The 12,500-nt window shown below is 37.6% G+C and overlaps 1 protein-coding gene across 2 annotated transcripts in view; it reads left to right on the top strand.

Moving 5' to 3' along the window:
• Positions 1–7,820, top strand: part of LOC129101747 (dmX-like protein 1) — a 51,312-nt gene extending 43,492 nt beyond the window's left edge. For both annotated transcript variants that reach the window (XM_054611657.1, XM_054611656.1), the window contains 7 exons: positions 294–354; positions 789–916; positions 1,581–1,658; positions 1,852–1,943; positions 2,159–2,211; positions 3,428–3,645; positions 5,999–7,820. In XM_054611657.1, the coding sequence (XP_054467632.1) occupies positions 294–354; positions 789–916; positions 1,581–1,658; positions 1,852–1,943; positions 2,159–2,211; positions 3,428–3,645; positions 5,999–6,241 (873 nt within the window). In that variant the 3' untranslated portion in view covers positions 6,242–7,820. The remainder of the gene's footprint in view (positions 1–293; positions 355–788; positions 917–1,580; positions 1,659–1,851; positions 1,944–2,158; positions 2,212–3,427; positions 3,646–5,998) is intronic.
• The last annotated feature ends 4,680 nt before the right edge of the window (positions 7,821–12,500 follow it).

The following is a 12,500-nucleotide window of genomic DNA, read 5'->3' as shown; positions in this document are numbered from 1 at the left end:
TTCCTGACCTTTTTAAGTGGATCCTAACTACAGATGAGGCCCTTTCAGGCATGCACCTTGTAACGAAAATGTTATGCCGCTTTCCACAGTTACATTAAAGTTAATGGCAATCCATTAGTAACAAGCCATTAGTTTAACAGATAGAGGAAGCCAGCATTGAAGGTATTCTATGAGATAGAAAGGCTTTAACTGTCTACTGTTACATCCCTGGAATTTAGCATAATGAAGTTCTGCATTGTTTTCAACTGATGTTGACTTACTTTTTCTCCTCCTCTTCACTTCTCTTCTCCCAGATGATCAAAAGAAACATCAACAATGTGAGAAGGATGACCTCCCATCCCACACTGCCCTACTGTAAGTATGACTGATCTGTCTGTCATTAAAAAAAGGTATAATCCAGACATCATATTCCTAAAAAAAGAGCCTTCAGGGGGTGATTACATCAACACAAAAGTTTCTCAGATGTTGATATTTAGCAAGTGGCCAAGTTTTTTTTGTTTTTTTTCTGGCCCCAGTGCTGCTGTTGATCTAGAAAAGGCTGAGTGAACCCTACCTTGTATTATCCAGTCAAACTGCAGAGTGAGGATTCAGCTGTGAGGTTTTTCGGTGTTGAATAATTCCCAGCAGGTCGTTAGAACGGCTGTTGTGCTTGTGTGAAATAAACTGTTTCCATCATCAGTTGTAAAATTTTGGGAACAAAGAAATGCCAAAACCTCGTGTTGGGACCAGAATGAGAGGCACAGCGAAATGATCTGATGGCAATTTTCTTTCTTTTTTTTTTATTTCAGACCTGACAGGAGCTCAGGATGGAAGTGTCAGGATGTTCGAGTGGGGTCACTCCCAGCAGATCATCTGCTTCAGAAGTCCAGGCAACTCCAGAGTCACCAGGATACGATTCAACCACCAGGGAAACAAGGTAACAAGTCTCACACACACACACACACACACACACACACACACACACACACACACACACACACACACACACACACACACACACACACACTTCAATGTGAACTGTGAAATTGACCAGTTTAAATAGTTAACTTCCGCCATCCAGATGTCCCACTATTCTTAGCTCCACAACACGACTGCATCGTGATGTGAGCCTGTCTGATCCAGTAACGTTTTCACACTTTGCCATTCAGGCACAAACCACAGCGGGGAGTTTGGCTTCAGCACATTTTGTTATTCAGCTGAGTGATTCAACAGCTCTGAACTCAGGCACTCGCCTCCAGCTAATAACTTTCTCAGATGGTGCCTCTCCTGTGCCAGAACCATCTTATCTGCCTGTTCTGGCCAAAAGAGTGAAATATGCTTAAAAAAAAATTGGAACGAGAGGACAAGCAGAGAGCGCTTGGTGTTAGTTATGTAAGTGGTGCTTGAACTCATGAGGCTGCTGACGTGTTTTGGAAGATGATTTGAGAGGAATCCAGATCACCAGAAGGCAGATACGGTTCTCAACGGGGTGCACAAACACAGAAGGAGCACATGACAATATGTTTTTGTCTGTGTGATTGGATAATGTTTTACTTAATTTAAGCAAAGCCTGATATCTGCTCTCTGAATGTTTTGTACAGTTTGGTATTGTCGATGCTGATGGAGGTTTGAGTCTCTGGCAGACCAACACAAGTGGGAATGCCCCTAAACCATACCTGGTAAGAGAGTCGCAGAGTGAATCAATGTGCTACCTTTTCTTTTTTGTTTGTTTTTTGTTTTGTCTGTCTTGACGTTCTCAGTGTCCTCACGCTTTCTCCCTGTCATTCTTATTTTTGTTTACTCCTCTCCTGCTTCTCTATTAGTGTCACTATTACTATTCATCTTCTTTGTCTCTCTCTCTCTCTCTGCCAGACGTTGCAGTGCCACAACAAGACAGCTCACGACTTTGTCTTTGTGGGCTCCTCCTCCCTCATTGCCACTGCAGGTCTTTCAACAGACAACAGGTACGAGAGTTAGAAGGACAACTTTGTCTCCGGTCATCTTTAGAAGTTGTTCTCCCAATTCAATTCTGTTTCACAAACTTCTAATTAAATGCTGAATTATTTCCGTTCAGCTCCACTGTTCTATGGCCAACGGGGATAATGACCTGTCCTTTGATTAAAATGTGGTAATGGATAATAATTTAGTATTTTTATATATTTTTTTTTTCACTCCACAGGAACGTGTGTCTGTGGGACACCCTGGTAACTCCTGCGAACAGCCTGGTACATGGTAAGATGCAGCACAAGAGAAGCATATTTTACTTGGAACAGATTCTTTTAGGAATCAGCCAAGCAATTTGTTTTGTTCCACAAACAGTCCAAACCCAATTTCAAGAAGTCCCTCTGGACTTTTTTCTATTTATTCTTATTGACAGCAGTTAACATATTAATCAAGATAATTACTGGCAGATTAATTTATTATTAAATATATATAAATAATATAAGCGTTAGTTGCAGCCCTAATGTCAAGTAACATGTTTATGTGCTGAATTTCAAATTAATTATTCATGAAATAGCAGCTGAATAAGTAAAGAAAACAACTTTTTATGCTTCCCTGCCAGCATGGAGTGAGGCATTATGTTTTTTTTATTGGATTTTTTTATGACACACTGTGCAATTGGTTCTCAACATGTTTTAACTCAAAGCCCACTTCTGATTGTTAAATTAATAAGCTCATTCTTACCCCAAATAAAAGAAGAAAAAAACCCAATAATACAACAAAAAAGGAGAAAAACGCACACATCACTTTTTCATTTAATCATTTCATGTCACTACATCTGAGGGAACAAAAGCTAGCTAACAGTGGAAAAATGCATTTGTCTCTACCTGCTGATATCTTGTGATTGGCGTGGTGATATTCAAACGTAACAGCTCATTGTTATAGTTTTTTACCCCCCAAAATATTTTTGGATTTAACTTACCATTTGACAGTACCACCTTTTTTTATGACATGATTTTTACATTTTTACGACTACTAAGATGACATTTTTTATGCCTCCGCGCTGGCGATAGGTTGTTTGTCCTTGCGTGCAATTCCCGTGAACCTGATATCTCAGAAATGCTTCGGGTAGAATTTCTTCAAACGTCCACTTGGACATATTAGTTCGATACATATCTTTTGAGATTTTATTAGATTGTCTGATTAGACCAGACAAGAAATGAGGGAAGAGAAATGGTGTATTACGACCCCAAATGGGCATGGTCGGTGCACGATTCATTCAGAATTTGAATTTAATTTAATGAATTAGTTAACTAATAATTGTAATAATAATTGTAAATTGAAGCGCTAAATGTTTTATGTTTTTACCCACCATATTGTCTCCTCTCTGTCCTGCTGTTTTAATTTCCATTCTTAATGCTTGTCTCAAATTTTATCATGTCCCCTTTGATTCATCCACTTTATTATACTCCAAAACCAAATCCTTCCTCTTTCTCTCTCTCTGAAGCTTTCTGCTGCCACGAGTCCGGAGCTACCGTGCTCTCGATGGCCTCCAGGCAGCAGCTGCTTATCACAGGTGGGAGGAAAGGCTGGATCAGCGTACTGGAGCTTGCCCACAGGCACCAGCGTCAGAGCTTCCAGGCCCACGACTCGCCTGTCAAAGCTCTGGCTGTCGCTCCGACTGAGGACTGCTTCATCAGTGGATCAGCTGAGGGCAACATTAAGGTAGTTTGACTGGTCAATTAATGCAATTCAATACATATCTATTGAATAAATATGACATTTTGAGAGATGGCTAGTCAAATATATGGAAAGTTCTCAGCATTTGCTGATGGCTTTCAAGGTCAGGTACACGTTGAAACAAGACTGTTAGAAAATATCCCAGAAAGGATGATTTTATGTCTTTCTCTCATTAATCTTACATGAGAGCTTCACTGGGAACATTGATTAAAAAGCTTTTATAATGATTTTTTTTTTTTTAATAAATCAACACAAAGTAAACCTGTACCTAACAGAACAGCCCTGCAGGGTGTTTGGCCCCCCGGTGAAAATGTCTCTCACTCTCCTCCACATCAACAATCAGGTGACTGTTGCATTTATCTGCAGAGACAGCGAGCCCCATCAAACTCATTCAAAACCAATGTCACACTTATGATTAAACACTTGCTCAGGAAAACGGTGTGAAAGATGGAGACTGAAGTGTAAGGTGAAAGCGAGTTGACATGGTGAAAGGCAGAGGAAAGCATTTTGACTGAACTGGCAGGAGATGTCACCGTCTTCAGCTAAAACATTTGCAGGTCTTTTATCTTTTTGACTTAAATAAGGATCACTCTGCTGTCACTCCACGGATGAAGCCACTGCGTCACGCAGATGTACAAGAAATGGTGCAGTGCACATCTGCTTGAAATTCAAATGACTTTTTTTCTTGCTCAGAAAAACCTCCAGAGCTGTGTGTGATGTTACTCATCTGAAGCCATTAAATTAATATTGGCTGATTGAAAATGAAACATGGCTGAGCTGCAAATTCATAAGCTTTTAAAGTGTTTGATGAGAAGCCATGGAGGTGGAAGATTAACTAAGATGTACAGACTTCGTTCTATGAAATACCTTATCAAATAATAAAGCTCCCATGATGGGAATACGAATCAAACAATGCGAGTTGATCCGAGCCCGTCACGATTCTGTGGTTCAATATGAGAAATGTAGCTTAATCTTTGAAAACAGGTCACAAACGTTTAGGTATATGTTTTTAAAGGCTAAACGGGAGTACACAGAGTTGCAATTGGAGTGTATGTTGATAGTGTATTTTATATGAGTATATTTGTATGTGGGATCGAGCTAGAGATTCTACCTGGCAAGATTTCAACACTTCATTTTTATTGTCATTTCATCAGAGACCGATCACATGCGCACAAAAAGCAATAACAAAAACATGAAAAGGATCCGGATTGCTCTGTCACCTCAAAAACCTGATCATTCCTGAGACACATTCGGGGGTTCTCTTCCTGTCTTATCGTTGACACGTAACCATCGCCTATTTCTCCCACCTTTTATCACGACGTCGCTCCTCTTGAGCTCTTATCCTACGAGTTAGAAGTTCCATATCATATATTTCATTCACATTTATCAGCCATCTTTCTGGAGATGGTGGTTCTGCCTTGTACCATCTCTTTGTAACAGCCTTCTTAAAAGCTGCTAACTATATTTTCAGCAGATACCGGTCTTCTCTTAACAGATCTCCTGTCATATTACCAAAGTAGAGTGACATACATGACTTATTTATATTATAGCCTTGAATTGTGAATATAACCATATAGACATTTCCCCAGAGCTGTACAATTTCAGGACATAGCCAAAATACATGAGAATGATCTACATGTGTTGCCCGACATTTCCTCCAACGTGGTTGAACAATGGAGAGATATTTACTTATAATTTGGGGGTAATAAAGAATCTTATTACATTCTTCCAACAATGTTCTCTCCAAGTATGTGATGATGTTGGAGACTGTTCTCTAAATATGCAACTATTTATCATCTGTAATATTCACACCTAGTTCTTTTTCTCATTTCAATTTTATGACATACCAGTCCAACTGTTATGTTTGAATGAGATCATTTTACTTGGGCTACTCTCCCTCCCCCTCGCTCCCCCTTTACCTCACCTAGTCCGACCTATCCCTTCAACTCATCTCTCTACTTTGTTAATCCGTTTTACAGACATTTTGCTCTCTTTTCCACTTTCTTTTCTTATGTTATTGGTTCCACAAATAATCATAATTCAAAGCTCTTTGGCTAAGCCTCCCTGTTGCGGTCTTAACCAAATGTTAAAATTTTGGGGCCTTTTCACATAATGAAAACAGTGACGTTTTGCTAACAAACAAACAACTGCAGAACTTGAGGAAAATAATTTCGTATAATTACGTACCTTTTACCAAGAAGAAAGGTTTCCTCCATAACCTCAAGGGAGCAGATTCTTTGCTAAAAATCCAGAATATCAGCAGACTTATTCTTTAATATGCTGCACTGTTTAAAAGAATCTCCGTGCTCACTGTTCTCTTCTTCCCTGGACTTGTCAGATCTGGAGCCTGGCCACACAGTGTCCGCTCTACACCTTCCCCAACGAACACGCTCGCCAGTCGTTGTTCAGGAACCTCGGCACGGGCGTCATGCAGATCGAGGTGGGGCCGACCAATCACATCTTCTCCTGCGGCGCCGACGGAACCATGAAGATGAGGGTCCTCCCCAACCGCTTCAGTGTCATCAATAACAACAACAACAACCACGGGAACCTCAAGAACGACGTCAAGTTCATCATATAGAAGAATAAGGTGGTTAAAGCAATTTATTAGAAAAAACATTTGAAGTTGACAGCACTCTCGCTGTGGAAATACCTTAATGTGGCGGCCATGCCGTGACGGAACAATGACGTCTAGTGTTATGAACAGTGTGAATGAAGAATGGCTTTCATGCCAACACAAGATGGCACATGCATAGGATTTACAGAGTGAGATCCGGTGAGTCGTCTGGCCCCGGGGGCCCAAGAGTGAAATGATCGCATCCGCTGCTCTTTGTATAGGACATGAACACAAGCCGACCAAACGCAGGAGCCTCTACAAGTGTTCTAAACTGTAGTGGAAGTTAAAGTGGGCAAAGGATAACGACCAAGGGTACAGTCGCTCAGAATAAACTGAACGAGAGACAAAAAAAAAATGCAGCCGCAGATTCTCTGAAACAAACTGCCATCTCAGTGAGGACTGAACAGCACATGCAGAACCTTTCTTTTTTGCACAGGAAGTGAAGTTGTAGAAGGAGCAATGGCAAGAGAATGTGAAGCTAAAAGCTGCAGCGTTATTCTTCTTAGACAGTATCACCATATCTATTAGTTTATATTAGTAAATCAGTTATGATGGTGTAAGCTGGAATCACTTCTGGAGCGTTAAGGTGATCAAATACAGTAGACTGTGTATGCAGTGTATCATACTGAGACGCTTAGTGATTCCTTTAAGGGTTTCAAACTGTCGAACCCACTCAGCACAATGCAGTAAGGCCAGTGGACGTCGTACAAAGCACATTATATCCAGCCACAGTGAGTCCAGACGCATTATTGTGCTCCAAATACCTTTTTTAACACAAATTAGACAGCTTGGTTAGAAAAGCAGAGAACGATCAAACCACACTTTTAGGAATTACAGGATATCAATTTCACATCACTATTATCATTTCACATTTTAAATGTAGGCATTTGGCTGACATCCGTCTCCAGCCTGACTCGAAACGAACACGGAAAACAGATTTTTATAAAGGTAGAAAGAATAAACGGCTATCTCTCAAGACTAAAACTATGCAAATACACTTTCTGGTGGAGCGATGTCACTAGATGAGAAAAACAACAACCCTCTTTGTACGAGAGATAAATCAAATTTCTCATTCAGCGTCAACTCTCCGCCAGAAAGGGAATAAGCATATTTCCCAAAACGTAGAGTAATGTGAAAGTTTTCCCAACAGTTTCTTAATTTTAACGACTACCTGATTATGACATATCTCTCACTTCATTTGCACATAATTCACATGAAGCTAAATTATACGAGGTGGAATGTATATAACTATACGAGGCTGGATGTCAGTAAAGCAGTCCAAGCCTTTGGTATTAAGGTTAATATACATGTGTAGTAAGACTTTTGTTTATCCCGGCCTAGATGAAACCAGTGGTATTAATATTATTATAAGTGTCCTTAATCTCTGAAAACTACTTCTACCATAGTGGCACAGTACTATAGTACAGGTGGTCCTGATGATATTGATTATTATTGAAGTTAAATGACAGCTACTTTGTGCAACCCAATAAGGCCCTCATTGGTATTGGACACCACAAATAATACCTTTTTTTTTTTTTTTTTTTTTTTTTTTTTTAAACGTCCAATATTCAGCTTGAGACCATGTAGCAGGAAGCTTTGCAGTTGACAATATAAAGGGGTTGAGGTGGGGCAGTTAAACACGTTTTAATCAATATACTATTGTTTTGTGGAAATGTTTTATTCCAATAGCAATGTGCTTCCCTTTCATTGACTCCCAACTTCAATTTTCCATATGGACCATGATCGAAAACTGCCTTGGAAACAACATTGTTTGCCTTGTAGTAATCTTCATTTGTATTAGCAGTGTTGCTTTATCAGTTTACGTCGTCTCAATCATAGGAATTACATAACCTTCACTTTTTTTTAATCATTTAGTTGCTTTGTATTAAATCCTAATGCAGCACATTGCCTTCAGCACATGCTTGGAAAATGTAATCTTGGTTGGTGTGTGATATGAGGTCTTCCACATATATAAAGAAGAGGTTCATGCTAATTGTTCTGTAGCCATTTAGTCTGAAGGAATATAATCCAACCCATTAAGCTATTTACCCAGAGATCCTTGTTCTGCTGCTGTAGGGAAACAAATGTACATTAGCTTTGATTTCAGAGAAGATAAACTGAGGAAAAGCTTTTAGATGAAGCAGATTATATTGCAGTTTTGTATATACATAGATCCATAAACTAGGCTTCTCATAATGAGTGCATAATCATAACGATGAGTCGTAGATATTACAAAAGCCACTTTATGAAGAATATCATTCTGTACAAATACAGGTATATTTATGAAATATGTTCATATTTAGGGTTATAGATTGAGTGACCAAAAGGCAGATGTAATGTGATTTTCTCTGTTAATGGGTCACCATTGCTTTCTTTCTTATTATTATTTCCTGATGTAGTGCTAAACGACAACATTGCAATTTTCTTGTTTTCCCCACAAATCAAAGTAGTTGGAAAATGATGTGTACTCCTGCAGCAACTGGAGATGAAGTACTTTTTATCAAAGCGAAACTATATGTACTCCTACCAAAACTGTAGAATAAAATCATTTTTTTATCAAAGGAGGTGTTTGTTTTTTCCCGCTGAAATTCTGCTTATTTTGATTTACAGACTCACCATGGACATGAGTAGATTAGACTAACTCACTCGGCCTGATCAAAAACCCTAAAATTCAGCTTCTTTCTTTGACTTCTTCCCTTTTCCCTACTCAATCTTGCAAATGTGAATTTGATCAGATAATTCTAATTTTATAAAGATGTCATGTAAATCGATGTATTATATAGAGAAAATGTACTGATGTAATAAAAAAAGATTATGTAATATGAGCAGACGTTTTTTGGGTAATTTTGGAAACTGTAGTAATCAAAATGCATTTAATTTTTTTTAGTAAGCAACACTAATTGTAAATAGTAAACAATTCAGTATGTTGAAAAAAGTCATAAAAAAGCCATAGTATAGTATGTTGAAAAAAGAGAAAGTACAATATGTCCAAAAAGTCAGTTAAGTATATCAAAGAAATTAATTGTGAAGTATGTTGAAACAACTTTTGTTTAGTGCCTGCAGATGCACTCACAGTTCATGTGTGGGGTTTCTTCTCAGCCAAGGGAGTGGTCTCACTCACAATTTTGCCTAAGAACACAGCCATGAATAAAGAATGGTACCAAAAACATCCAAGAACAGTTTGGTGACGAACAATGCCTTTTCCAGCATGATGGAGCACCTTGCCATAAGGCAAAAGTGATAACTAAGTGGCTCGGGGAACAAAACATCGAAATTTTGGGTCCATGGCCAGGAAACTCCCCAGACCTTAATACCATTGAAAACTTGTGGTCAATCCTCAAGAGGCAGGTGGACAAACAAAAACCCACAAATTCTGACAAACTCTGAGCATTGATTATGCAAGAATGGGCTGCCATCAGTCAGGATGTGGCCCAGAAGTTAATTGACAGCATGCCAGGGGGAATAAGATAAGATAAGATAATCCTTTATTAGTCCCACAGCGGGGAAATTTGCAGGATTACAGCAGCATAGGGTAAAGTGCACACAAGAGACATGGTAAAAGAAAGACAAGATAAAAATAAAATGAAATAAAATTGCAGAGGTCTTGAAAAAGAAGGGTCAACACTGCAAATATTGACTCTTTGCATAAACTTAATGTAATTGTCAATAAAAGCCTTTGACACTTATGAAATGCTTGTAATTATACTTCAGTATACCAAAGTAACATCTGACAAAAAGATCTAAAAACACTGAAGCAGCAAACTTTGTAAAAACCAATACTTGTGTCATTCTCAAAACTTTTGGCCTAGGCTGTACATGAAATCATGGTCAATATAATTTGGCTTTTTTGACAAGAATTTGCAAAAAAAAGCTTCTTTCATGTCAAAGTTAAAACTGATTTTTACAAACTAATGTCAATTAATTAAAAATATATAGTGTAAAATAAGTGTTTGCATAAATATTCACCCCCTTTAAAGTGACTGTTCTAATTCAACAGAGGTCCAGCTAGTTGACGCCAGCAGTGTCACAATTAGTGAAATGGAGATCACCTGAGTGCAGTTGATGTGTGTCAAGTGATTGTAGTATAAAAACACCTGTGTCTGGGAGGTCCAGTCTCTGGTTCATCAGTATTCCTGCTACAATTGCAACATGAAGACAAAAGAACACTCCAAGCAACTCAGAGAAAAGATCATTGAAAAGTACAAGTCAGGAGATGGCTACAAAAAGATTTCCAACTCACTGGACATCCCACAGAGTTCAGTTAAATCCATCATTAAGAAATGGAAGGAGTATGGCACTTGTTTAAATCTGCCTAGAGCTGGCCGTCCTAACAAACTGAGTGACCGGGCAAGAAGAAGACTGGTGAGGGAGGCCACCAAGACACCTACGACCACTCTGAAGGAGTTAAAAGCTTCAGTGGCTCAGATGGGAGAGACTGTGCATACAACAACTGTTGCCCGGGTTCTTCACCAGTCGAAGCTTTATGGGAGAGTGGCAAAGAGAAAGCCACTGTTGGAAAAAAAAGCTCATATGAAATCTCGCCTGGAATTCGCCCAAAGGCATGTGGGAGACTCCAAGGTCAATTGGAAGAAGGTTCTTTGGTCTGATGAGACAAAAATTGAGCTTTTTGGCCATCAGACTAGATGCTGTTTGGCGAACACCAACGTTTTGTTTTTTTACATACAATACTAAGACAACTACAATACTATGAATACTATGTTTGATGTATTTTTTCAACATACTATATTTTCCAATTTTCTTACCATTTCGACATAGTTTACAATTTTTTTAACATACTATACAATGATTTTTTTATTACTTTTTTAACAAATTATACAATTAATTTTTACGACATACTACATTATGACTTTATATGACTTATCTACATACTATACCTTTTTTCATGTCATTTTTGGACATAATATATAACGTTTTTACGACTTTTATCATATCAATATATGACCTTTTCTGACTACTATGTCTATTTCTCTACTATGACTTTTTTATAACTTTTTTTGACATACTATACCATGACTTTTTTATGACTTTTTTTAAACACACTATACTATATCTTTTTTAAACATAGTATACTATTTCCTTTTTTGACATTCCATATGACTTTTTTTTGTCACTTTTCGCCATATTATACCATTACTTTTTTTTAACTTTTTGAGCCATACTATGCTATGACTTTTTAATTGCTTTTTCGACATACAATACTATGACGTTTTGATGTCTCTTTTTGATGTAATATACCATAACTTTTTTCTAAATACTACACTATTATTTTTTTTAGAGATACTAATATTTTTTAAGAATAGTTTCAACAAACTATAATATGAATTTTCAGACATACTATGACTTTTTTTTTAACTTTTCTTACATACTATACTATTTGAAGAATTTATGAAAAAAGTCATAAAAAAGTCGATAAAAAGTTTAGAATGTTGAAAAAAGTGATTATATAGTATTTCGTAAAAAGTCATCGTAAAGTATGTCGGAAAAAAGCCATAAAAAGTAATAGTTGAGAATGTTAAGAAAATGTCATATAATAGTATGTTGCAAAAAGTCATATTTTAGTTTGTCAAAACAATTTATGAAAAAGGTCATAGTAAAGTATTTCATAAAAAGTCATAAATAAATATGTCAAAAAGAGTCACAGCATAGTATGTAGAAGATATTCATTAAAAAAATCATGGTATAGTATGATGTAAAGGTAATAGTACAGTATGTAAAAACAAATAATAAAAATCCCGGTCCTGCGATGTATTTCAAAACAGTTATAGTAGCCCATCCGCTTGTAAAAAGTCATAGTATTGCATATCTCTAGTAAGTTGAAATACTTGGTACGTCCTCTCTTCCTTTTTCCCCTTTAAATTTTTCACTTTTCATTGCAGCTTTGTTACATTTGAAAAAGGGTTTGCAAGTATGTCACTATCATCTCCAACGTCTTTTGAAGACTCTTCCTCAGTGCATGTCAGAACAAATGAGAATCTTTGCCACAGATCTTTGTTAAAATACGGAGTATTTGTCAGAAGGCAGTTATTGAAAAGTTTAGAAAGGTTCTGAAAGCAAACTGACTTTACATTGGTGTTGAAGATCCGGATCTTTGTTGGATGGCCAGGTCCCTTGAACTCCAGATGTCTTAAGTTGGATGAACTGCCCAATGCTCCTCTGGCCTTGCCAGTCCTAAGCGTAAATCGGAATCAAAGTTCACTGTGGC

This window comes from Anoplopoma fimbria, chromosome 13 (genome assembly GCF_027596085.1).
Source record: "Anoplopoma fimbria isolate UVic2021 breed Golden Eagle Sablefish chromosome 13, Afim_UVic_2022, whole genome shotgun sequence".
NCBI classification, from domain to species: domain Eukaryota; kingdom Metazoa; phylum Chordata; class Actinopteri; order Perciformes; family Anoplopomatidae; genus Anoplopoma; species Anoplopoma fimbria.
Note: the sequence above shows the minus strand (reverse complement) of the source record. Positions and strands in the feature narration are given on the sequence as shown.